Source organism: Lepidothrix coronata, unplaced genomic scaffold (genome assembly GCF_001604755.1).
Source record: "Lepidothrix coronata isolate B3197 unplaced genomic scaffold, Lepidothrix_coronata-1.0 Scaffold3, whole genome shotgun sequence".
Classification (NCBI taxonomy): Eukaryota; Metazoa; Chordata; class Aves; order Passeriformes; family Pipridae; genus Lepidothrix; species Lepidothrix coronata.
This window is the reverse complement of record NW_016690183.1, coordinates 8,035,706-8,062,878: the sequence shown is the minus strand read 5'-3', so window position 1 is coordinate 8,062,878 and position 27,173 is coordinate 8,035,706. Positions and strand designations below refer to the sequence as shown.

The 27,173-nt window shown below is 38.3% G+C and overlaps 1 protein-coding gene across 5 annotated transcripts in view; it reads left to right on the top strand.

Annotated features, from left to right (window-relative positions):
- TPK1 (thiamin pyrophosphokinase 1) overlaps positions 1-27,173 on the top strand; it is a 307,366-nt gene that overhangs the window by 124,927 nt on the left and 155,266 nt on the right. For all 5 annotated transcript variants that reach the window (XM_017823218.1, XM_017823190.1, XM_017823201.1 and 2 more), the window contains one exon: positions 17,072-17,144. In XM_017823218.1, coding sequence (XP_017678707.1) covers positions 17,072-17,144 — 73 coding nt within the window. The remainder of the gene's footprint in view (positions 1-17,071; positions 17,145-27,173) is intronic.

The following is a 27,173-nucleotide window of genomic DNA, read 5'->3' as shown; positions in this document are numbered from 1 at the left end:
AATAGGGACCCAGATCACCTTTTGTACAAATTCAGGATCTTCTGTTGACTTAATTGGGATGATATTAAGCTCTAGATGTCTAAGCAATTACATCCTCCCTGTGCATTGCCCTGAATTCTTGCACTGTGTTTGCAAACAGGGAAACTGCCACGACTGGATCTCATGTTTTCAGCAACCTGATATTGTTTCAACAGCCTGTGAAATGGATGGAGCAAGAACAAGATTCTTACTTCTACTTTGTCAGTAACCAGGTCTTTCAGAGACTGGGACATAATGCATTTTTATGCCTCGTGCTTTCAAAAAAATCCTCGAACAAACAAAAAAAACATTTTAGCTGTGTAAATATTTTTTGGGCATCTGTTACTCTGATTTGACCATTGGCAATAGTTGGAAATTACTACTGCTTATTGTATTTGGAATAACTTTGCAGTGCCTACACAGTGATCAAAATATTTAGAATAGTAGCAGTAACACCAGGCATGAAATTCATCTTGTAGCAATAAATTATTTTTGGTCTACTAGCTCTTGAGGGATATCCCACCTACACAAACTGCTTGACTCTTAAATTCTCTGCCTTTCCCTGGTGGTTAAGAAACTCCAGCTGGAACAAGTTTCTTTCTTTTGAAATTAAGCTGAGTGGGCAATTGAAGGTACTCACATCACATGACTGAATGTGTAGACAAGATGTTTTGCATCAGGCAGAGTACATGTGTTTGCAGTTTGCTCTTTATTTTCTTTGGTGTGTTTTCGAGTGCTATGATCTCCATGTAAAAGGTGTCTGGCATATATAAAAAAAAAAGAATAGAAGCAGTAAATAATCATGTAACTGTTCCCTTTCATTTATTCATTATAAGCGTTGTGCATAAGTAAGAGTAATTGTCTAGGTGAAAGCAATATTAGGGATTTGCAGCTTGAGACTGGATTAACTCATTAGTGTGGCGAGACCTAATAGGATGCCAGTAAAGAAAATTGATAAGGATCAGTGGGTTAGGAAAGGTATATTTTTAGAGTGCTTGGTGTATGAAACAGACACAGGGGATAGCAATGGCAGCAGCTTTGTACTTCCCCTTTTTCTTCAGCATAAAAGAGAGACTGATATGTGGGTGTAGCTCAAAATATTTATTATGAGGCTAGTAGGATTTTTGGATTGCCTTTTGTTCTTTGGTGTTTTTTTTAAGCACGTGAGTGGGTAGTAGAGCGGTTAATTGATTGATTGTTTCTGCAATTGGTGTGTTACAAGTCCAGTGACCTTGTTCGGAGTGCCAGGCATCCAGCTGTGGGCCAGAGAGCAGTGCCTTTCGTTGTCATCCCCTCTGTGCAGTAGTGAAGTCACTCTGCAAGGGCTTGGAATCATAGTCTTTACGTGCTGATGCAACAGAACTCTGAATATCTCTGTTTCTTTGTCAGCAGGGTTTTTGCCTTGGTCTTTGGAGGATCTAAACAGGTTAGGCATGGACATAATCTAAAAAAGGCAAAAATTTGAGGGGAGGGAAAGGTGGGAAGGGAATGAAACTGTTTTTGATACTAAAGCTGAAAAGGAAAAAAGTCTCTTGAATAAACCTAGCTAATAACTCCAGTGGAGCAACTGTTATTCTGTATCAAGAAAGAAAGGAAGGCTTTATGGTAGTAAAGAAAAAAATGTTCTTTTCCTCCGCCAGTTCCAGCAGTACCTGTGGGAGGATTGATGTTTTCTAATTCTATAAGCTGCAGCAGGCATGTTAAATAGTGGTGACAGATCAGATTGGAATCTTGCACATGAAGGTTTTTGAGTGGTGAAAGACAGACTGTCCCAAAAAGACACCTGAAAAAAGTCAGTAAAGAATTCAGTACCTTTTTTTTATTTTTTTGCTAAACCATCATCTGAGGGCTTTGACAACAAATACGTGTAATTAAGGAAGTGACAGATGTGGATGTCAATATCTCTACTTTCTAATGCTTTCAATTGCAGGAAGAAAGAAAGCTGTGCATAAGGTGATTTTGGGATGGTTTGTACAGGAGAGAATCATGTGAGGAGATTGATGGGGTTTTTAGCTCTCAGAGGGAATTCTCAAGATGGTGAAGAATCCATTTTGAAGAGTTAACATTGCTAGCAAGTGAGTTACTGAACCAGCGCCCACTCTGCAAGCACCAGTCTGCTCTGATTGGCATCAAGGGGCCAACATTGATCCATCGTTCGAAGCTTTGCAACAAAGCAATGAAAGTGACTGCATGAGCTGTGGTTCTGCCTCTCATCTTGTGAAAAGGTTATTGCTCTCCGATTTCCTTTCAGAATCAAAGTGTTTCAGAGTGAACAGCAATTTCTGACAAAGACAGGAGCTGGAACTGCGCTACACTGTCATTTGGCTTGGCGGGATACTTAAACTTCTGCTGGCTTAAACAAATAGGAATTTAAAGACAAATCCCTCCTCATTTCCTTACTCCCACTTCTCTGCCCCTCAGTGAAAGTAATAGGGGAGAGCATTCATGATCATGTTTACTGTAATGAGCCTCTCCTCTAGGGAAACTCTTGTGACATCTTTTAATGTTAATTTAGTATTGATTTATTATTCTAATTGATATGCTCTTGCTTTTGTTCATTAAGTGACCACATGCAGGGTTCTCATATTTTGTGTGTTCCCTGTAAGAACCTGTGCACTTCATTAAATCTCAGCATTAAAGGAAGTGTTTCCAGGCAGAGCAATATTCTAACAGCACGTTGCAAGTGCACAGGAGGGTCCCAAGGTCACAAACTCCTTTCAGAGGTTAATTAAGTCTGAAAGAAAGGTATTCTGTTGTAATTAAATAGTAATGAATGAGAGGCTAGTAATATTTGGTGTATAATGCAGTAGCATGAGGCAAAGCCAAAATAATCTGCAAATTTATTGTTTTATTTCATATTCTATCATAAAATACCCTTGGGTGTCAGTGTAATTTTTATTCTCCAACTTGCCTATGACAGAACAGGGATTAAGTGGTCAGTACTGTCATGCATATATGTGATCATAATACACCTCAGGAGTGATTTCAAAAACTCTAATAGCATTCCCAATATGCTGCAGAGGGCTTTCATCAGGAGGGTAATGCCTTCCCCATTCTGCAGGATCGCATTTTTATTTAGAAGGGAAAGTGCTTTCTTTGCCACATTCACACTGGAAAAGCCATGGCAAGTTTTGACTTCTTTTAGTAGAGCCAGCAGAAATACAATCATGTTCATGACCCTGTTTAAGAGCTCATCAAAATTTCCCTTTCAGTTCTTGTGCTTCTGGGGTTTAATGTTTCAGCCTGTTCAAGTGTATTTGGCAGGATCTTGGCTCAGGACCACAGGCAAATTGTCAATCCATTGTAGATTTTTCTTTATTCTTTTCCCCAACCTTCTTTGTAAATTAGCTGATTTAGACATTCATACCCTGGGTTGCTCCCCTCCATTATCTCTGAAGAGAGAATTATTTTAATCTGTAAACATATTATAGGAATCTAGAGGCCAAAAGCATGGGTTATACTAGCAGGTTGTAGCTTTAATTCCTTACTTCTGTGTTTTAAAAGCAATTTTAATTATTTTTTTTTCCTCATCTGAAAGCTGCATTTGTAAACTATTTTCCCCACATTGTAAAAGAAAGGAAAGGGGAACACTGCTCATATCTACTCATTCTTGGGGTAGACAAAGCATAGGCATGAATCTAGGAACCTGCATTTTGTGAAATTCTCTAAAAGTTGAGAATTCTTCTACTTTACATGAGCTCTTCCACGTACCAACATCAGCCAGGAGTACAACTGAAAACAAATTGCCCTTTCATTCCACAGCCTGGCCTCTGGAAATGCTGCAGCCTCCCCTTCTCAGGCCTTGGACCTGGCTGTGACCCAATGGCTCTGACAGGGGAGTTTGTGTTCACCATCTCCTTCTCTATCATGGCCCTAGGCAAAGGACGTGGTGTTTATGGAGTTAGGGAGCCACATTGCCTAAAACACTTTTGGGATCCCTAAAAACTGTTGCAGTGTGAACTGCACCTGAGGTTCATGCTGCTTGGAGAGAGTGGGTGTGCTGCACCTCCTGGAGTGCATGGAGCTGAATTTAAAGGTGGAAATGGTCCAAAATCTTGGTGCCTTTTTATCTGTCTGTCAGTCCAAATTCCAGTTTGTTACTAGCTGTCTAGCTGTAACTGTCTGGTGCAGGCTTGTTTTGCATCAGAACTTACCAGGTATTTAACAGTCTAGGATTTAGGCAATGGCTTTGCTTATAATGAAATAGAGTTCTCTCTTAATCTTCAGGACTTTATCTCCAAGGACAATTACAAAAGTAACCTCAGTGACAGTTTTTCTGCCATTGCAATAAAATATGGGTCTCTTACCTCATTATCAGACAGATAGGTTTAAACCTCCTAACTTTATATATTTTTCAAAAACTTATCCACCTATGAATTAATATCCTGCTGGTATTAAAAATGTGTTGAAAAAATTATCTAGTAGTGAATTTTACACTGAAGGAATGGGCCACACTGTCATTCAGAATCTTGCTCTTCTATTGAATGACATCTCTAATGATGGCTACATGTCATGTCACCTGTGGTGATTTTCATGCTACTCTCAGAGCACCTCACTATACACTGATTCAGAGTGTCTGATTCACAGCTCATCTGTGCCTAGTCTTTTCCAAAGCATTTCCAGTGCTGCATCCGTTCAGAGTTCTCCTCTCCCTTCTTTGTAGTGTACGTGGTGCAGATGGTAGCAGGAGTATTAGACCACTGAATTCTTCCCTGAGGAGCAACTACTATCACTGTATGTAATGGGAGTAGCTTTTAATAAGAGCTCATCATTGCATTTGTATTATTTATGGGTAGATCTGTGTCCTTAAGATCTATTTCTCATCCTATAAGAAAAGTTAATTAGTGTGTTGAAATTTAATAAAAGATTAAGTCAAAATGATAATGACAATAATAGAACTTAGTAGAAAAGTAGTTAAGGGTTTTTTAATCATAATAAATTATGAAGTTCATATGGGGGTATTGTTAATTTTTTTTTTTTTAAATAATAAGCAGGGCACCAACAGCACCAGAGTTTACATTAAATTTCTTTTCAGCTACTCTACTTGATAGAAAATTACTTGTACAGAGGCCAAGACGGGGCTTTTTTGGACTATGTGTTACTTATTGACAATGAGGTGTTTTTTGTCTGAGAGTGGTTTTATCCCTCGCAGGCAAAAAGAGGGAAAGGAGGAGGACAGGAGAGGGGAGAGATTGAGAACAGAGAACTCTATAATATCATGTGTACTTTTGTAATATTTCTAATGCCTCAGTCATGTGTGCAGGTTTTTTCTGTGATTGCCATTTATAAATAAGCACAAATCGATACATTGACCTGCCTGGATTTGATATCTGTCAGGTAGGTAGTTATCTAAGTGCTATCATTTGTGCTCTAATTGGCAGCAGACTAAATGATGCAGGTACAAACAGGAGGACTAGCTCAGGTTCTCTTCAAACCTTCCCTCCACAGTATGATTTCCTTGCTTTTGATAGACCATTAATAAGGACAGCCAACTTAAGTCACAGGCAGGAGGAGTTTGGTAGGTGGGTCCCAGCTACAGTCTGGGTAGTAGTATGGCCAGTCTTTGCGAGATTTGGGAAAGGTCATTAACCCTTCGAGCCTGCGCAGTGGATTTTTTAGGTGAGACCCAGCGTGCGCTGAACTGAGCCCACCCTTTAATCCTGAGGTTCATCTGCCGGGGCCGAGTAAGCTTGGACAGTGGCAGTGAGGGTCTCAAGACGTAGGTTTGTTTAGAGTGACCTTCTCTTAGATGGATTGCCTTACAGGGCTGACGAGCTCCATCTGCCCGGGGGGCTGGGAATCAAACCCGGGTCGCAGCGGTGAGAGTGCTGCACCCTAACCACTAGACCACCAGGGGCCCCAGCACAGTCTGGGTATTGAAAGCTTAAAGCAGTAGTAGCACACACCTACTTGCTCTACTGAAAGCAGAGGTGCTACACTGTAGCACCTTAGTCTGACTAATAAATGGGAGTGGGGGGGGTTTGTGCAGAAAAGATGGACAGACATACACATTTGTGTCTTAAACACAGTTAAGACTCTCAACCACGAAGCTGGCATTGTTCCGGAAATGAGTGCAGCAGCACAGCAAGTGCTGCCATCACAACTACTCTACTACCAGTGTCTGAGCTGTTTTAAAGCTAGGTCAGATTTATATACACTTCAGTCAGCCGAGTTCTCAGTGTAGCCTTGAAGACCCTTCACAGTGCCCTTTTCGTTTCTCTTGGTCATGCTTGCATCTTTTGGGGGGGGAGGGGTTGGGTTTTATTGTGGTTTGGCTTTTTGTTGCTTTTTTTCCTAGCAAGGATTATGTGCTCATTTTAAATGTAGTAAAATACAACAATTTTATTTCCTCTTCTGATCTACCAAGTCTGAATGTAAGCATGAATTTGCTTCTGAGCTTGAGTTTTGCACTGAACTCCTTGTGGGTTCTGACTCACCAGCTGAGTTGCGTGTATCTGTGCTAGTTTCAGATGGAGCTGATACAGAGCTTCCCTCTCCCTGGAGAAGAGAGATGCTGGTTGAATAGGCCAGCAAGGCTGTATGTGTCTGGATTTGAAGGATTGGGACCTAGTAAGGATTTTAGCACATGCATGCAGATTCCTGATGTGCTTATTAGTGATATATATATAGTTGAGACTTCACAGTGGTAGAAGTCTACTAATGTGATCTGAAGGAAGTATTACTTGCAGATCTTGACCTCTTGCAGAAATTTGCTGCCTTGATGTATATATTATCCCTGGACTTTTTCAAGGCCAGGTTGGATGGGACTTTGAGCAACCTGATCTAATGGAAGGTGTTGCTTCCCATGGCTTGGGGATTAGAACTAGATGATCACTCCTGTGATTATGAAAGCCATTGTATGTTGTGCTTAGGATCAGTGTTTCCTTGGTAAGATTAGTTTAATAAGCAGCAGGTGAAATTTGTGTTGATCAAATGAGTGCAGTATGTCCTTGGTAGCCACTACACAGGTGTGGGATAATGTCTGAGAGGAGATAGCCTGCTTCGTGTTTTTAATATTTATCAGCTGTGGGCTAAATTGTGAAATAATTAATATAAACTATATCCTTAGCTTCTGTAAATTATCTTAGCCTGATTAGCTACTAGTGAGTTATTCCAGCCTTGGACAGTAGCTGAAGATGGGAAAAGGTTATACCTTCTGTGTATCTCTGTGGCAGCTGGTGCTTTCAGGGAGTTAAGGAAGCTCTGAGAAACAAGAAGGACTTCAGGATTTGACATGGTACTTTGGCCAGTGCAAAATTTAGGTTCTTTCCCCCAATGAATATTTCCCACCTTTACACTAGATACCATGGGTATGTAATTGCTCTCTCCCCTTTTTAGGTAAGCCATCCAGGGACATGCAGGAAGCTTCCCTATGGTGGTAATGACTAACTTCTAAAAAGGCCTTTGTTTTGGGAGGCATTGGAAGCTGTGCTGACTGCCAGGAGGAGGAACCTGACTGCAACTAACCTAAAGGAGAATGTTAACAGCTAAAATAGCATGTTTCCTTGTACTCTGGAGTCTTTTGGAAAGCAGACAGCTCATATAGTGGCCAGGGTGAAACTGCAGCAGGTTTTTTACATTACTAGGTTTCATTACATGTAGGTTTGTTCACTAATGAACAGTGGAAAGAAATAAAAATTTAGATGTGGCAAGCCCCTTTCAACCAACCATTCTTTTGCATCTGTTAAGGTGCAGAGCATAGGTATGAACTTACCTCTTTAGTATAGTGGTTTAAATGTTTTACAGAAGAAAATGTCAAGAGAGTTGATTTTTCATGAGATGAACACATTTTGTCAGTTCCTCATTCTTTATCCCTTAAAAATGTAGAACAAATAAAACCTTGTTAGAAAAACTATTTCAATTAAGTACATCAGGCTGTGATCAGAAGGTAGATTTATTGATACATGAGAGTAGCAGCTTTATTTTGTTTCTTAATTTCATCCATATGCCAGGTAACTATAAAAGCTGGTTTTATTCTTTAATTAGAGCTTTATCAGAGGCATTTTAATTGCATCTGTGCTCATGAAAATGGTCTTTGAAGTATTTCTAATCTTACTTGTGAAAGAGAGAACTGTTTGTGTGTATTCATACCTTCTGACTTAGTTAACTAAAATATGGCCCTGGTACTTTGTAGAGTTGGTGACACTGTAAGAAAGGTTAAAAAAGGATTAAAGTGAGTAGGATCTCTGCCAGCTGCAGGAGCCTTACCCAGCTGTGATTCTCCAGCCCACTGAAGACAGGGGCATTAGTATATTAAATAGTTTTCCACGAGTTCCTTCAGAGTTCAAGGCCCACCTTTCACCTTTTCAGTCAGTAGGAACCTTAGAAGAATTTCTATTAAACTTTGCAACGCATTGTTGTCTAAATCACAAGTTTCAGAAAATTAAATAGGGTCATCCATTGTACAGCTAAATTGTGGAGAAATGTGAGTATACCTCCTTGAGTTTATCTGATGAAACTGAGGGTGCTTTTTGGTAAGGGTTACTCAGCACCAAATAGAGCCCAGCTCTCATTTTGTATGCACATTTATCTTCTTCTCTCTCTCTAATTAATGCTGCTGTACTGTGCTGGGCAAGAGGTGCAGGCACCTTTTGAAATGCTAATGCTCCAGTGGAATATCCTGGTTTTCTCTCAGGACCAGAGAAGCTACAGCAGAAGTCAGCAGCAAAAGGTTTAATAAAACTTCTGCCTCCCAGTGACTTACCTGATTTCTGCCATACAGAGACAACAGACTTCAAACAGCTGTCCGCTGTTGCGTGTCTTGTCTCCATTCCTTGCCTCATGGGCTCACATTCCCTAGAAATACTGAGTGATACATTCTGTCCCTCTGTGTAGTCCAAGTGTTTTCAGGATTGTCAATACATTGTTTCTCTGCAAAATGTTATGTACCTTATCAGTACAGGCTCAGAACCTAAAGAAATTATATTAATGTATTTAAGGTACTCAAGCACATCTTCACCAAAAATAAAAAAAGAGTCAGAAGTTTGCTCAGTGACTACTCTACAGGCAATCAGAGTCCAGGATAGGAAACATTGTGTGGAATCAACTTTGCCTTTCAGAAGTTGTGTTTTAATCAGATGTTCTGGTTTCCTCCTTAAGACTTTTTGTCTTCTGCATAGGTGGTTTTTTAATAAATATTTGTATGGCAATTCACCTTTTAAGTCTGATCTTCCTCCTTATTGATAAGTGCAGAGATGTCTCTTTTCTGGCCATGAAACAAAAATTCAATCTATAAAATGTAGGTGGAAATCAGAGAAGAAAATGCAGGCCCAAACAGGAGAAGCATAATTAAAACTTTTGAAAATCTACAGATTTCTCCTTGCCTGCTTGGAACAGGTTGCTCAGTAAGGGGATAAATCTCTTTTCATTGCACTCACAAGTCATCATGTAGAAAAGACTAAAGGATTTCTGATGCAAGCTACTTACTGCAGTTTTAAGCCTTGAAGAAGCAAAGGGCTTCTTCAGACTCAACCTACCCTGCACAGGTCTTCTTCGCTGGTTTTGGAAGTATGTGAACAGATCCTAAACTCAGGACAGGAAGTACTTAAGGTACTCAGGAGAAAGTAAGTAAATTAAGGGAAGCAAGGAAATCCCAGTGAACATCTTTCACGCATAACTGCTTTCTGTTTGATTGTGCTTGACTTTTAAGCGTTCGTAGTGGTGTGAAAGTTCACAGAAAGGACACTTAGAGTTTAAATACTAGTAATCAAAACTGACTTTTAAAAGTGTATAACGAGTTTGCAAGCCATACTGGAGGCTTTGTTAGTAACTGTCTGATTAGGTGGAAAAATATAATCTGCCTGTTTCTAGCATTTCTGGGAAAGAAGAGAAATTGTCTTGTCTTGGAAAAGTTTGTTCTCAGTTTGGAGCAGCAAAATCCAGCTTTGGTGGCATTCCATAAAGAAGCCCTGAGCCAGCTATGGCTTCTAGTTCCACCTTTTTGAGACTATTTTCTAAATCTCAGTTTGTGTAGTTTGTGACTGCTTTGACCTAAGTTTACCACATTTTATATCCCATCCTATTGACTATTCGCATGCAGTATAAAATGTTAATAAACAATGTCCCTTCCTCTAATGTAATGGCTGATTTTTCTCAATTTTCTGACCAAATTCTGCCATCTGTTACTTTGACATGAAAACAGGAAAAACAGTTTTGGGTGTCTCTTCAGCCTCTATCTTCACAGTGAGTCAGATCTTCTCATTTGTCAGAGGTTACAGTGCTCATCTTCTCCCCTCTCCTCTGACCTTAGGTCCTAGAAGACTAGAGTCTGGCACTTCCAGAAGGGTTCTTGTGCTTTCCCAACCTTTCAAAATCATGTGCTCATGAGTGACTCATGCTGAAGCACTGGAACTTGTTCTCCTACTGAGTTAATATGCTGTCCTGAGCCTGCTGCCCTGTGCAGGATGAAAATTCACGGCTCGAATTTCTTTTTCTAAATTCCTTTTGATAAGGATCCAACAGCAAAACATAGTGCTTGAGCCTGTGCAATGCTGAGTTGTACTGAATAGCTTCAGCTTTAATTGGCTCTAAGATCATACACTGCAGACGTGTATCCTTTATTTTAAGCAATGCTTCAGCCTGTGAGTAATAAAAACAAAGGCACAGATACTTAGTAGCAGCCTCTGGGAGTTGCTTGTCCTGTGCACACTGGGTTTTTCATGATGTGTATTTACCTGAACACAGGGGGATGTTCAGCACCATGGAAAACAAGTGAAAAGTTCTTAAATCTTGGAGTATGACTTTATTTTGTACTGTATCGATTGTAACTAGAGAAAAGTTTCAAATATTGACTATTAAAAAGAAAAATGCAGCAGTTGTAGCCATCATTAATGCTCATCTTTGTCACTGAGGGGTAGGGTTTTGAGGCAGGGTGTAAGTGGCTTGTTATTTGTAATGATATTTGGAGAGAGCTGGTGTCTACTGCAGAAGATGTCCCCCTGATGTGTGCTTTGCATAGCAGTTTGAGCTGAAGGTAATATGTTCTCCAATTTATTTCAGATATTTTTTTATTATTTGCAAGGTGACACTGCATACCAGGCAAGCATAAATGAATGCATTACTGCCTTCAAATCTTCACACACTTTTATCTTTTTCTTTAAATCATAGGGTTTGCAAATGAAATAATATTTATATGCTCTTTAATACTAAGCTCTTTAAAAAGTAAGGAAAAAAGAGGTTGTTCTTCAAGGTTGCCAAATAATCCAAGTACTTTTAACCACAGAACTGTCTGACTGTAATACACAGATTTGCTAATAGTCTGTGGAAAGAATTCTGGTTATCTGTGTATGGCTTGATGTATGCATATATTTGCTTTCTTTGTTAAATTGGGGTCTGCAGTACTGTTGCTGTATCCCTACCCTTTTTTTTTCCTTTTTTTTTTTTAATTTGTTAAACCACATCTGGATTTATTGTAGTGTGCAAAGTGCTGTTTGGAAATTATATTCTGTGTAAACAATTGCATAATAAACATTAGGGTTTATTAAGGTCTTTGAAGAAGGCATGGGCTATTGTTGAGGGGTTTTTTGTTGTTGTTTCTTTTCAAATTCATACAGTACTAGCACATCCTTGTCAGTGCCACCCTAATACAAATATTGTATAGTGATAAGGGAGGCTTTAGAGGCTTTGGGGGTTGAAATAACAGTAATGTGAACCATGGAGTCAGAAAAAGTAAGCTTACTGACTTCAAGACAGTCTTGATTGGGAAGTTGAGAGTGAAGGAACTAAGGACTGTGAGTGAGATGTTTTTTAAAGGCCTGATGATAATAAGAAGTTATGGGATCATTAATGGGATCTGTTCAAGATGAATCAAAGCAAAAGTCTTTTCTATGGTCAGTTTGAAGTTCATTAATTTTACTGGTATTGGTGTTTGGCTTCTGAGCTTCAAGTGTGATGCTTACGTTTGGTAACCTTGAAGATAATACCATGAAGGTATTTATAGATTGAATAGACATTAACTCTGAATATATCTTGCAATTTGATATTTCTCCTTTCCCCTGGAACTCACCTCTGTACAGCTCGTTGGGACATCTGAATATGCTGCTCTAAGACAATATATAAATGGCATCTATTTGTGCTGTACATGTCTCTGGCAGTTAAAAAGGTACTTTGATCTTCACAGCAGATAACAGTTTACTTTTGACAGATTTAAACAGACTTAAAACCTTTCTGATGAGGGCAGCCCTCACTTATACTTCCTGTCAAGACTGACAGTCAAGAGGACAAGCTAAAAGTGCACCTTAACAGTTAGCAAACGTGGATTTGGGGGAATTAATTTATGTTTGTTGGGGTTCTTTTGTTAAACTATTATTTTAATATTTATCCTGAAGTAATGCTAGAGAGTTTTGTCGCCTGTATTCTCAACTAGTAGATGCTTACAAAAGTCAAAGCTGACTTTAGTGACTTTGCTCCATGTTCAGTCTATAGCATTTTATCTTCACTGAACTTCTTTTCTACAGGGATGTAGCTTGTATGTGTGTGTTAGTCCAGGGTAAAAGGCACCTGTTTTGAAATTTATTTTTAGCAGTGAAGAAAAAGCATGGGGAACCCACTCTGTGCCCTCAAAATTATGCAGCTGGGACACATATGCTTTGTCTATGCGGGATTATTTTCTGTGCTGTAACTGAAGGAATCAAAGGGTACACAGATACTGCCTTTAAATGTTCATATCTCTGATGTTAACATTTGTTTAAAAAAGGTTAATTGCAGGCAATTATGTGCTAAAGGAGCTACATCACAAGAAAAGTCAATAGTACTAGGAAACTGTAACTTTGAATTAATGATAGAACTGAGCAGTTGTGCCAGAGCATTTTATTTAAGGAGGCAGCACATTTTTCTTATTATAAACTGCTAAAATGTGATGGTTTTGCATGAGTTTTTGGTTTTTTTTTCTTTTTCATAACTCTTAAAAGGGCATATTTAACCCTTCACACTGAATTCTAAAAGTGAGTGAATAAAGAAGCAAGTATTCCGATGTTTTAAATTTAACACACTGTTTGTTAGTGTTGAATATTTAAAAATAATACTACTTCTTGAATTAAACTATGTCTATTAGATGGATCACTTGAAGGCAAAAGGCACAGTTGTGCTTACTTAGCATGAGAGCCTCAAGAGTTTAAATAGCTTGTGTTTATTTTTGTAATCTGTGTCTATGATAAGAATCCATTACTGCTTTATGGTACTGGTGACTAAAAATTTATTGGTGTATCTTGAAACTGTGTCAAACTTCTGCAGGAATCTGTCCTTTTTTTCCCCCTACTTTCCAGCCCAGCATCCTGGGAGTTCATAAAACTGTTCAGTTAACGTTCAGCCTTTATCCAGTTTGTATAAATCCTCTAGCTGGGATCTGTCTCAAAACTGGTGAGAAATAGTGCTGTTTTTTCTTGTAGGCTACCTAAACCACTAAAGATTTCACATTGAAATTATGGGGTTTTTTTAAAAAAAGGTTGCATAGACGAAAGATAAGCGGTTGCTATCGAAGTGCCTTCTGGTCCTTATCTGAAAGTAATCCTGGCCCTCCTGACTCTGTACTCTTTCAGACAGTTGCAGTATGATTCTAAAATACCCTCATGAGAAAAAAGAAAAAAGAAAAAAACTCAACCAAACAACAGCAAAAAGCAACAACCTAAATCCAAACAAAATAAACCCCTTGACACCCAAAAAAAAAGGAAAGAGAATGAGAAGAGAAAGGGAAACTCCAGTTGACCCAAAACCTCTGAAGATTTTTTGTTGCCCAGTTCCTGGTGTTATGCTGCTTGACAGCCCTAGAAAAGACTTGGTAGACTAGGCTGATCTTACAAGAATTTATACTTTCAGTCCCATTAGGATTAAGGAGTTGGCTCACTCCTGATAAATGCCAATATAAAGCAGCAGAGAATCAAGCCAGCTGAGCTGGTCATGACCTTATATGCATAGTGATAATTAATAGGTAATGAGACTGGTATAGCATGGCTCTGAAATGCGGTAGAATACATCATCTAGACTGTTTAGAAATTAAAATTTTAAATCACACTTTAAGCAGGAATTAAAGACATCTTTTGCCATCATGGGCAAAAAAGTTAGTCCTTCGCTAAAGAATGTGTGCCATATGTGTCACTGAAATATGTGATCTTCAATACAGTTACGCAACAGAATAAGAATTATTCATGAATTTGAGGTCAGAGGGTAGGGAAACATAGGTTAGACTAATATAATACCTGTTTTTAATCTGTACTTTAAATAAGGGCAGCTGTTTTAAATTTCATGGAGAGACCTTTCTTATTCTTGTTACTTTTTTCCTGAGATAATTTGTTCCACTCACACAGTAGTAAGCTTGATGTCTGAATCTTCCAAGCCTGTGCTCCTGCACTAGTCTTTACTCAGGAGTAAATACAAAACTATATGAAAACAAGCAAGTGAAAAAACAATTATTACAAAATATACATGAGTTACTTTAGTAGGATTTTTTTTTCCATATATCTCTCTCTCAACTATTTCTCCTTTTTCTATATCAGCTAGTGCTAATCTTCTATGAGGGTAGTCAATCAAGGACATCTCTTCACACAGTGACTCTTCTTCACTTGTGTTAATTGGAGAAGAGCCTTGACTCAATTCTGCTCACCTGGATGAGGCAATTTGTTCCACAGAACTCAAAAAGGACTGTCTCAAATGCAGTCTTTGACTCTATACTGAGTGTTGCCTTGCTTTTTATTGGTTTTCGTAGTCAGTGAGCTACAAAGAGCAGCCATCCTCCCTCTGAAGATAAAGTGGATTTACTCAATTTTTTTTATTCATCAGGCATGACTTTCTGAACTTTCCTTGTTTCTGGTGTTTTTAAAAGGGAGGAGAAGAGAAGAAAGAATTCTTCTCTTCATAATCATTAATGTGAGGCCTAGACTTTTTGAAATTTTGAAGTTCCCAGCCACAATTCCTTATTCCCTTTAGTAATTTCTGGTTTTGTGGTTGCTCCAAGTGAACAATTTAGAGAGGGTGTTTTGAAAATGGACATAGTGCTTCCTGACAGAGGAGACATGTTCAGGCAGTGCAGCCAGGACCTCTGGCAGAGCCTATGGGAGATACAACCGAAATTCTTGTTCTTCTGTTTGTAAAAATTTAAACACAACTTCAGCTAGCTTTTTTCATGGAAATTATTTACTTTGGATGAGAACAAAAGCTGTGCAAAAGTATTTGATTCTGAGAAGATATATTTTTTGACTAATTCTGCTCTCACTTATACCTCTTGAAGCACTCAGGAGAAGGGGTTGATTATTTAAAAGCATCATGATCTATAGCTGCTGTAGAGAGAAAAAAAGAAAAAAAAAGACAAAGACACTTTTGGAATTATGTATAGCATTTCAGTAAGAGAAACAGCTTTTTCATCAGTGGATGTGTATGTCATACCAAGTTGGCTTTCCATGACAACTGGCTGCTGTTCTTTCTGCCCAGCCTGCTGGAACATCTCCAGAGCTTGCATTCAGGGCCACCACTGAAATGCCTAGAGTGAGTTTACTTTTAATGGCTCTGCTTCAATCAGGAAGAAATAATTAGAAAATAACAAATTGAAAGGGAGTACCTGCAAATTTTTAGACTTGTTGTATTCAGTAAATATTTCATTAGTAAACTCATGGAAAGGTAAAAAGACAGCAATTAAAAATTTAATTTTTGAAAATGTGTTATATTTTGTACATTACAAAAGTCTTACAATGAAGGAGCAAACCTAATTTTCTGGTTAGCTTTTGCTGGTTTTGAACCGTACTGTCTGGGGCATATGAAACAGAGCACTGAAGCATTTGCATTTCTCCTACTTGATTTCTGTGTCCTCAAAAAAACCCATTGCAGAAGGGACTGCCTTTCCCACCACTGCAAGCGTGGGAGCATCACTTCTGAAGGGATTAGTTTCAGAAAATATCCTTTTATAACAGCCTTAGTAAGAGTAGAGAGCAGTGAATTTGAAATGCCATAGTTGCACATGACCTAACTCACAGCAATTGTACTTACCAGCTTCAGCTGAAGCAGCTTTCAGTTTTCAAAGAAAATGGTGGTCAGTGACCATGCATCTCCTTTGAAATCTTTGCCAGAACATGAGATTTTTTTATAGGTTTTACCGATAAGGAGACTTTGTAGACCCTTCAGCATTCTTCTAAAATCATGAAGCAGAAAAATTGGCAACACTCTCACCCATATTCTTAGCTGCTTCTTAAATCTAAAGGAATTGTGCATGGTGGAAAGCTGTATTTCTGTGCTGGGGTTTTGGTTTTTTTGGTTGGTTTGTTTGGGGGGTTTTGTTTGTTTGTTTGTTGTTTTTTTTTTCAAATAATATTCTTAAACTGTTCTTTCTATTGCAGAGTTTAAGTTTCATTATGAATTTGATAAGAATTTATACAATAAATATTTTAAAGCATTCTGCAATTTAAAAACTACAAGAAGCAACTTGAGATAAATATCACAAAATTATTTCCATGTGCTTTGCAGCAATATTACTGTTTGAATGATGGTTAGGAGTTGAAATGGAGTTCATACACATTTTGTACATTGAAGATATGAGTTAAAAATCACTGAGCATTTGGCTTCTATATTTTGGGAGTATTTTTAATAATCTAGAAGAGTAAAAATGAGATGACATCACTAACAACTAAAATACAAATCCTTGAAACATTTATGGCATACCAGCTGTTGAAGCATCATCATCATCATAATCTTCTGACAAATAACATTCTCTGAAGCTTGATGGATAGCACTCTGATATGCTGTGTCAAATACTTTGCTGACTGAATGATACATCTGAAAAATATTTGAAAGTTGTCTTTCTAAAACCGGACAGATACAAGTCTTGCCTTACTGACCTAGAGAGGTATAAGAGATGTGTAGCTCCCTCAACAAAGAAGGGATAATAGATTTACCAGTTTTGTTTTGTCTTACCTTATTTTGTATCACTTCATATCACCTCTTGTTTTAACATGCTTTTAAGGAACTCCTAAGAGATTAATGCTTGTACCCCTTAGTACTCTTGAGAAAATAAATATGAAATGTAATAAGATGGATTAATTTTTCATTTCACTGCTCGTTGCTTTCCTTTCAGCTTTTTGCCTGATTACATCAGTGGTGATTTTGATTCCATTCAGCCTGAAGTCAAGGAGTTCTACAAGGTCAAGGTAAATTAAATCTCTCTGATGAATTTTTGTGTGATAGAGCATTGTAAGATCCAACCCATTAGTGCCCCCATTGGTCATTAAGTAATTCTGGCTTCGTTGGTTTCTTTAAGGCTGCGGTTGTAAAGCACCTTACAAGCCCAGAGGTTAAGCTTCATGTGGTACTGTACTAATGCTTAAAGTAAACACAGGAGGTGCAGTACTGCCTGTGCAGGGTGACTTTTCATAGCATGAGGTGAGGAAATAGATTGTATGTTGCTAGAGATTACAGTAATGAGAAACTAGGATAAAACTTTCTGAAAAATCTGACTTCTTTTGCATGGTGAGATACAAAGAAATAAAGATTAACTTGTCGTAATTCTCACCTGGCTGGCACCTACGGACATTCTACAGAGAGTTTCTCTGTTTGTTATTTATATGATATGACTTTACGTTTTTTGAGGAAAGCTGCAGATGGAGACATCTGTCTCTTTCCTCATCCACTGAAGCACTGAATTACACCTGTCTACTTCTGCTTCACCAGTGCAGTGCCCTCCTTAATGTGTTATTGGATAAATTCCTGCATATGTTAATTTATTTCCAGTGTAGCCACCATGTTTCCAGTGAGCAACATAAATGTAAACTCACTTTGCTTACCTTTGCAGCAGGCTGCACTTGCAAGAGGAGTGTTTCATCCTAGTTGATTTAGTCTGCTGCTATTCAATGTGTGAAAATGAAATTTGCCTGAAATCTTCCCTAATGGACTTGGGATCAAATGGTTAGAAAAAAAGTTTCAGACTGTGAGGGGTGGGCTGGAGGAGTGTGTGGAGCTGGGTGGGTTTTAGTCCCTCTCTGAACACTGTAGAGTTTTATTTCCATGTTCTACTCCATTTTTTAGAAGGGAGAAGTGTGTGATGGCAGTTCATATTAGGAAAACAGCTCAAGAAAAATGCTTGTGAATCTTTAAATTACAGCTTGGGAAGAGAAAATAAAATAAAAAGTTTGGGGTTAATGCTATTCATTACAGGCTGGAAATTCATGATCTGTTAATGAATACAGAAACCACAAAAACCACTGCTCTGTTTGGTGTGGTCATGGGCAACTAACGGTATCAATACAGGCTGGGGGATGAACAGATCGAGAGCAGCCCTGCTGAGAAGGACTTGGGGGTGCTGGTGGATTGGAAGCTGAACGTGAGCTGGCAATGCAGTCCAGAAAGTCAGTTGTGTCCTGGGCTGCATCAAAAGCAGAGTGGCCAGCAGGTCAAGAGAGGGGATTCTGCCCCTCTATTCCACTCTGGTGAGAGCCCACCTGGAGTGCTGTGTCCAGCTCTGGGGTCCTCATCGACCTGGAAGGACATAGACATGTTGGACCGAATCCAGAGGAGGGTCACCAAGATGATTAGAGGGGTGGAGCCCCTCTCCTATGAGGAAAAGCTGAGAGAATTGGGGTTGTTCAGCCTGAAAAAGAGAAGGCTTCAGGGTGACCTAATTGTGGCCTTCCAAGTACCTGAAGGGAGCCTACGAAAAAGCTGGAGAGGGGCTTTTTACAAGAGCATGTAGTGACAGAACAAGGGAGAATGGCTTCAAAGTGAAAGAGAGTAGATTTAGATTGGGTAAGAGGAAGAAATTCTTTACTGTGAGAATGGTGAAGCACTGGAACAGGCTGCCCAGAGAAGTTGTGGATGCCCCATCTCTGAAGTGTTTAAGGCCAGGCTGGATGGAGCTCTAAACAACCTGCTCTAGTGAAAGGTGTCTCTGCCCATGGCAGAGAGGTTGGAACTGGATGTTCTTTAAGGTCCCTTCCAACCCAAACCATTCTATGATTCTATGATTAATGCTTAAATAAACAGCATGGTGGTAGGTAGGTAAGTCCTACTAAAGAATGCAAGTAAAGGATCATTCAACGGAGAGAGGGAGGAGATGGAAGAGGTGGAAGGTGGAAGAATACAGTAGGGTATGGAAAGGGATAAGCTAAGGTAAATGGATATTACACTTTTTCACAGTTTTTACTTTTCTGGCCATAGCATCCCTTTTGTCAGCTCAGTTGCAACTTACTGTTGATATGCAGGTTGCATCTTCTCTATGAACACATAGTGAACAATTCTGCTTCATACAGAGTTAATACATCTGTGCAAGTGCTGAGCTGATAGCCTGTAACGAAAGCAGTAATTCATCAGGATTGTAAAGGTGTAATGAACAGAATAATCTAATCTACAAAATCCTTGCCTGGGGTCCTCATACAATGCAGTTAGACTTTAGGATTTTAATTCTGTGTGTACATGGAAAGAAAAATAATGGTTTTGCATTTTTTAATTAATTTTCCATGATCAGAAAATTAGAATGGTAGATACAGGTGAGTGTCTAAGGATATCTTGAGCAAAAAATATAATAAAACACAGAATTTGGAGAAAGTTGTATGTTTCTTCTATTGTAAAACATCTTGTTCATTAAAGCACTCTCTGTAGTCCAGACAATTTCCAAAGTCACTGTCTTTTGGAAATGCTGTATGTGTTCATGACCCAAAATGTATTAGGGATACTTAAAACAGGCTGTGATACAACTTCAGGTGAGTAGATCAATGTAGTACTGTTGATGTTAGGGAAGTATGTAGCAGCATGTTGAGAGTTAGGGTAGCTTCTCATACCATCCTTCCTTACCAACAGGCAGATTACACTCAGAGACAAGGTAAGCCACTATCATTAGAGAATTTTACTGTATTGTTTCAAGCATTCTCTTTTATCAATTGTTTTTACTTTTTTATAAAAGCTACCTCTGTGGGCAGAAATTGATACATCATGGCTTTTTTTATCTATCTGACGATAGCATGCCATTGCTAAGAGGAGTTACTTTTTCACAGTAAAGCTTATGGACATTAATTATTGAGTTAGAAAACATAATCATATGCAAGTGTTTTTGTCAAAGACAGACGAGTGTAGTGCTGAGTAAGAAGCAGAAAGTATTAAACTCAGTGTGTGAAGCTAATTATGGTTCTGTGAAGCATTGTCTATAGGCAGTTGTATCATCATCACAAAACTGTAACAACCTGACTCTCCATCACACCAGCTTCATGCCAGGAGGTTGCTCCTGGACTTGGAAGGCTTTATACCTCATTGAAGTGATGAAAGCAAGAGCAGTATATGCCACTACAGGAAACATTATTCCTGAAGTTTTACTAGGGATATCTTTAAGCCACTTCCTCTGGTGTGGCTTGAGCAAGGATTACATGACAAGTGTTTCCACAATCACCATTGTATAGGGGAACCTTATTTAAATAAAGTTCAAAAACATGAAGCAAATAAATTCATTTTATCTCTGTTAGGTGTGGTGTGCCGTATTTAGTTAAGAGATTAAAGGCAAAAGTACTGTGTTGGAAAGTAACTGTGTAATAGACTTACTAGTGGAATGTGTAAGTGATGAGTTGGATATGTTGTCCTTTTGGGAGAGAATAAGTAAGCATGCATCAGAGGTTATTCAGCTTTACTTTTTATTTTCTGTGGTCTTAGTTTTGCCTCATTGACTTGTCAAGGATATGCTTGTAGTCTTTTATTCTTTATATTAAAAGATTAGTGATTATTTCCCCCATTTCTCAGAGTTAAGTAATGTTAAAACTGGATAAAACTGCACCACAACTGGAAATGAAGTGTCATATTTAAAATTTCCTTTTAAAATCATATTACACTATAAATGAAGGATAAAGAATAACAATTCAATATTCTTTATTCTGTGTATTTTCTGTCATTGTTAAAATAGATATTGAGAAGAGGTTTTGTACTTCCATGATAAATACACATGTTCATATGATCCCATAATAGATGCACTGGCAATCTTTCTCTGTACAGTCTGAAGTGCGTTGGAAATGACACTGTACAAAGCAGGGAGGATTTGTGGTGATATTTCTGTCATTGCAGTTTCATCTGTTTCTTGCTTTAGCTGAATGTTTCTATTATTGAAACCTTTCAAACATTACCTTGAAGTTAAGGCAACCATTTGTATTGTTATGCCTCAAACAATGTTCTGTTTCTGAAGTTTTGAGACCAAAGACATTATCTAAAATTATACCAAATCTGTACTTATGCCTAGAAGCAGAAGGTTGAATCCAGTGCCCTTTGAAATCTAGATTATGCTATTTATTAAAAATCCAGTTTGGTTTTTCTGCTAGGTAAACTTCATGTGCTTTGAAAGGCTTCTGTAGACTTAATAGGCTTTTCTTCAGATCTGTAATTAAATGCTGTACACTTATTTACAAATCTAGTTTTTTTCCTATTCTCTTTTCAAGTCCCATAGAGCTGCTTATTTTTGCAGGCAGTTCTGCAGCTATAGCACTTTCTCTTTCCTATTTCCATTTGCAGAGTGTAATGTTTATCAGGGCTGTAGAAATGCTTAATAGGTATGGTATGAGTATTGTCTTTTTGTTCTGTGATGATGCATCTATAATTAGATTTACAAAATGTATTTGTAGCACTGATATATTGCTCGTATGTCTCTCTAATTTCTACACTTTCTTGCTAACCTGCATGTTTTAATGCTGTGTTCCCTGCTTGCTTTCCGAGGCCAAACTTTTTAATAATTTTGTGAAATCCCAATATTAATTGATTTATCTCAGTTATATTATTATAATTTAAGACATACAAAACCATTGAGTTTTTCATGACTATTTTATCTTTTATCCCTGAATGTTAGTTTGTTTTCCTAAAACTAATTTTTAATATAGGTTGGGACTTCAGATATTAAAACATTCAACTCGTTTAGAGCATTCTTGTTACATTGAATAGTTTTCTAAGAAAAATATGGTTCATTTTAGGCCCTGATTCCTTTGTGAGAGGTTTTAAGGTTTCAGAAGGAGCTGCAAAAGTTGTGCAGGTGGATCTGAGACAGTTCAGTCTTGCTATTAGACCGATTACTTCTGCTTGACATTCCCCACTTTAGCTTTCAAGCAGTCCCTTGCTCTGTGTGTCCTGCTTGAAGATACCTTTGACAAGCATAAAAAGTGCTATGCTTACCTCAGTTCAGCTTCTGATGTGTTAAGGGTGCCCAGTGCCACCTGGACTTAGATCAAAGTTGTAATCTTTTTCTACTGAGGTACATTCATTGAAAGAGCCTCAGTGTCTTAATACAGATAGAGGTTCATCAAGTCAAGATGATTTATAGGGTTGGGATGCTCCTGTTATTAACAGTTCAAACTGTATATGACTGTATGCAATTTAGGATTTTAGACTGGAAGCTTTCTGTATACCTTAGTCATGTAATTATTCAACAGTAGCTTTCAGAAATGGTTCCATTCTTGAATAGTACATCGGAGGTCTTGTCAAGACTGTGTTTCCAAGTGACTTGTCTAGGTGAATCTGGTTATATGATTTCTTATTCATGCTAAATGAAAGTAATATCACAATGTTCCAGATATGTCATGAATTTGTAAGAGAATCTGTGCTTGGTGGCACATTTGTTAAGGTGAACGTGACAGACAGTCATACTAGGTCAGACTAAAGGTTCAGTCAGTCAGTGTCTGGTCTCAGCTGGGCCAGTACAGAATACCTTTGAAAGTATATGTATACACAGTAGGGCTTCTTTGATACACTTTTCCATCTCTCTGTAATGTACAGCTTAAAGATTTCCTAAGTCAGAGGTGGTATTTTTGTGTTCAATAGCTTCATAGATTGATTTATTTTTCCCCAAAATTCATCTACTCACTTTTCTTCAAAATATGTAGATGATACTGCAAGTATCCACAAAAAAAAAAAAAAAAGACTGCAAGCGTCCACAAAAAAAACCCTTGACAATATTTTTCCCACTTCAAGTGTTTACAGAGAATTATAATCTGTCTTTTGGATGTTATTTTGGTTTTGCACTAGACTTTTGATAGTTACATTTGAGTCTCCTGAATTTTTGTATTGTGATAAAGAGTGGATAAACATACTGGAACCACCTTTTCACTGCTGTTCTGATTGTATTAACATGATTGTGTCTAGCATTCCTGTAGGTATGTAGGGGTGTATGCACAACTATGTCAATCAAACATATGCCATCAAACTTATGGCCTAAAATTATGTACAACCTGTACAGATGTTTTGTGTCCTGCTGTGTTAATATATGTATAATGTCTGTATGATGTCCTGTTGAAAAGAATTTTCCTTAATGCAAAGGACTCCAGGACAAACAACCCCCCAAAAAATCTCTGTCCATTTCTAAGATCACTCTTTACACTTTCACTAAGGTAGCAGTTTACAGAAAACAATTTATCTGTTTAAATGCAGGTGAGATTTGCGGGGACGGGGAGGCAGAGAAGGCACAAATCAAAACAAATTCAGTTATACAGGCCTGCATCTTTCTAAGCAATATGTGTTCTTTATATCTGGGAGTTGCGCATCACTCCTTTTGAACCTGAAGAAACAGCTAAGACCTATGCGTTGTAGGATCGATATAATATCATTGAGATTCTGAGAGTTTTGAGGTCATTGAGAGCTACTCTGTATGTTTATTAGGGCCTGAGTCAGTCCTTAATTTATCTAGCAAGTTTGTGAAGGCAATTTGATCAAGTTCTCATTCCTTAAAAAAAGTGCTACTCTATTTTCCTTTGCAGTATTTTGCTGCTTGTAATGTAGCTTTTGGAGACAATATATAGAAATTAAGAGATCAAACTTTTATTAGAGGTGGTTTGTCTTTCTTTTACTTAGGTTTGAAATGACAATTTGCAGTTTCTTGCTTTCTTCTCACAAATGCTTTAGCTGAAGCTCAACTGCTTGAATACAGAATATGCAAGAAAACAGTGCACCATATAACAAAAATTATGCTGGTGGTATTTTAGTCTTGCATCCAATTTCAGTTTAATATTATGTTGCAGTATGAGATTTATTTCTCCTTTCCATTGGTTATGGCCCGAGGAAGGGAAAGGCTAGAATCTATATTGCATTAGACATTTGAGTTACTTTCAAGAGTTTTAAAAAATTTAATCTGATGTTAATCTCTGAAAGAAGTCATTACTCTGGTCTGTCAACCTGTGATGGAGAAAATAACAGAAAGGTTTAAAAAAATAGAAAGGCATTGAATTAGCTTCATTTCCAATGCAAGGAACAAAAAAGAAGTTTTAAACAATGGCAGCTTAATCTGGAGAAGGAAATTGAACAGTTATTTTGTGATTAAGCCTCTTCACACAAAAGAGATAACTTTGATATGATACTAGTGGTTAAAGACTCAGATGATACATCCTTTTAGATGTAAGTAGGATTTATACATCCATCTTTTCTTTTTGGAGAATATAAGAGAAATTTGTTCCCAAAGCACAGGGCTCAGTGCCCTTGCCTATGGACCTCTAATTAGAACGGTATCCAATGAAGCTGCATAACCCACAACCTCACGGCTCATCAAACATAGCTGCACACTCAAGTTCAGTTCAAATGCCCGGTGGGATTTATGAGTTTGATTCTGTTGTGCAGCAGCTCATGAGCTAGCCAAAGCACAACTCTGGCGAGCGACTGGTACACAAACCTGATCATTAACCAAGAAAAAGACCCTCAAAATCCCGATGCTACAATTTTCAAGTATTTTGAGAAGCAGCTTGTCAGCCTGTGCAAATGATTCTATTGTGCATCTTGTCAAATAGCAGGCAGCTCTCGTTTCAGCAGTGGAGTGAAAAGATGCAATCTGTTGTTCATTTCAAAGTAGGAAGGTTTGCAGGTAGGCTCAAGTGGGAGAGGATGAGGAGGAGTGCTTCCAACATGCTTTCAGGGACCTGCAGCAAGAATTTTGGTGAGTGAGTTCCCTTGCTTTAAAAGGAGCCTGTGGACTACTCAGGATCATTCTCCTTACCCTCCAGACTCCAGAGGCAGATCTACCAAGGCCACCATAATCTTTACTTCTTCAGTTTGACACCTATGAACTTTAAAAGGCATAATAAATTGGGATACATGTTAGAGAGACAGTATGTCTTAGCTTACCATAACGTTGGTCTTGCGGTGCTTACACTTCACTTACAGAAATACAATTGCAAAACCTCGAGGATGACAATCCAGATGGAATAAGGTTGGATTTGTTCTGTTTGTGTTCACACAGATAAGTGTTCTACAAACCAACAAATGGAAAAGAGAGAAAATTATGTGTGTTTTTCAGGTAGAGGAGTTAAATGCTTTTGTAGCTTTTCAGTGAAACAAAATATAAGCTGAAGTTGCCAAATTTGAACTTACCTGTGTTAATTAACTGAATCATGGAAGTGTAAGGTTATTGTAGAGTCTAACAGAAAAGTTCAGGTGAAGCTTCTGGAGCACAGGTAGTTATTTTTACTAGTTCAATTTTGAGTTAGTCAAAAGCATGAAAAATACAAGGTTTGTTTTTATAGTTGCACTCAGAAATAGGGCAAGATGGTAAAAGTTGCATTTGCATATACCGGGAGGACACTTAATTAATAAAACATAACTAACTTCAATGGAAGTTTGAATATATTTACAGTAAATTTACAGGTGTTAAGACTATTTTGTCCAAATTCTTCAGCAGCTGCTCCTGTAATGTATAATGTGTCCAAGCATCCACTAGTGATGTGTTTGGATCCTACCTCAAAAGTACTTCTGAGACACAAAATGTCAGCCTTTGCCTCCATTCTGTCTCCAAATCAAATTTGATTGTATTTCTTGGGACTTTAAGATACATTTCCCAGTGGAAATATTAACAGGTACAGTAATGGAGCACACTAGCATCAGAATGTGCTCTGTATCCTGTATTTATTGCACGTTTTTGGAGCAAATAAGTTTACTCATATTACCTAATATACCTGCAGAGGTACATTTCTGATCTGGCACTGACAGTTGTTTCACAGCTGAATGTGAGGAAGGTCTCTAGAGTGATGAAAAAAAATCTTTTCTTTAATGAGGTTACGTTCTTGATATCTTCAGCTCATCCCAGACTAGAAGTGGGTCATATGGGGGGAGGAAACTGTCAATACCACACTTCAACTTACATTTTATTCTCCCACTCATGAGGTAAAAGAGACAGTGTTGAGGGGGTCTGTCACTCCTTTAAGTGATTTTCCATCTTAAAAGCTCCATTACAATTCCAAAACAGTTCTGCTCCCACTAGACCTTGAGCAAGTATAGTTTGGTTTGAGGGGCAGGGTGTTGCAAGGGACATTTTTTATCAACAACAATGGAATCGACTCACACAGATTCCAGAATAAAAATATGTTTGGCTTGATCTTGGACAGGGGTAGGGATAAGTTTTCAAATATTTTTTGTAATTTTTTGAGTGTTTGGACAAACCAACTTGTCCTCTCCCCAGGCAGTTATGGATTCAAGTACATGCCTTTCCTTTATTACCAAGTTTAAACTGCTCTACATGCTTCAGCCCTTGAGCCACCCTCAGTGCACTGAAATAACTGGTTGTGGCCAGACTCAGTTTCTTTCTGCTTTGCTCCCCTTCTGTAGAAGAGCACCCTTCTAGCTGTGAACTTTTGGAGTTTTCAGTGCCTTAAATGTAAACCAACTTTTCTCCTTCATGGGAAAGTCTTTCTGAACACTTTTTCATCAAAAATAACTGGTTTGTTCCGATTGACTGCAGTCCGTGATGAAGTGTTGATTGTAGTCCTTGGCACCAGGCTTCCAAAGAAAGTGTCATGCTGTGCAGCACGTCTGCAGGAGGCATGGCTGGCCGGTGTCCTGGTGTGAAGTGCTGTTCCCATCCAAGTCAGTGGCAGTTCTGCTGATTGTGACAGGACTTTCAAGATGGGTCCTCCCCGTGGCAGCCATCTGCAGAGAGAAGGCCAAAAGCCGTGATAATACCTCAATTCACCTTTTAGAGTTAATAAAAGGAAGTAAGTGATGAATTTGAAAACTTTTCCACTTATTTAAGGCTATGACAAATGGTGAGGCTTTCAGGATTTTGAAAGGGGGCAAAATGGAGATTACACAGCGTTAAGAGTGAAAGTCAGTGATTCTCCATTGATTTTGCCTTCCTGTAGAGAATACAGGACAGCCCTGTTTTTGTGTGTCGATAATATGCCTAAGTGCCTCACAGACATGAAGTGTGAGTAGATGCATAGGTAGAGAAATAAATTGATGTGGGAAAGAGA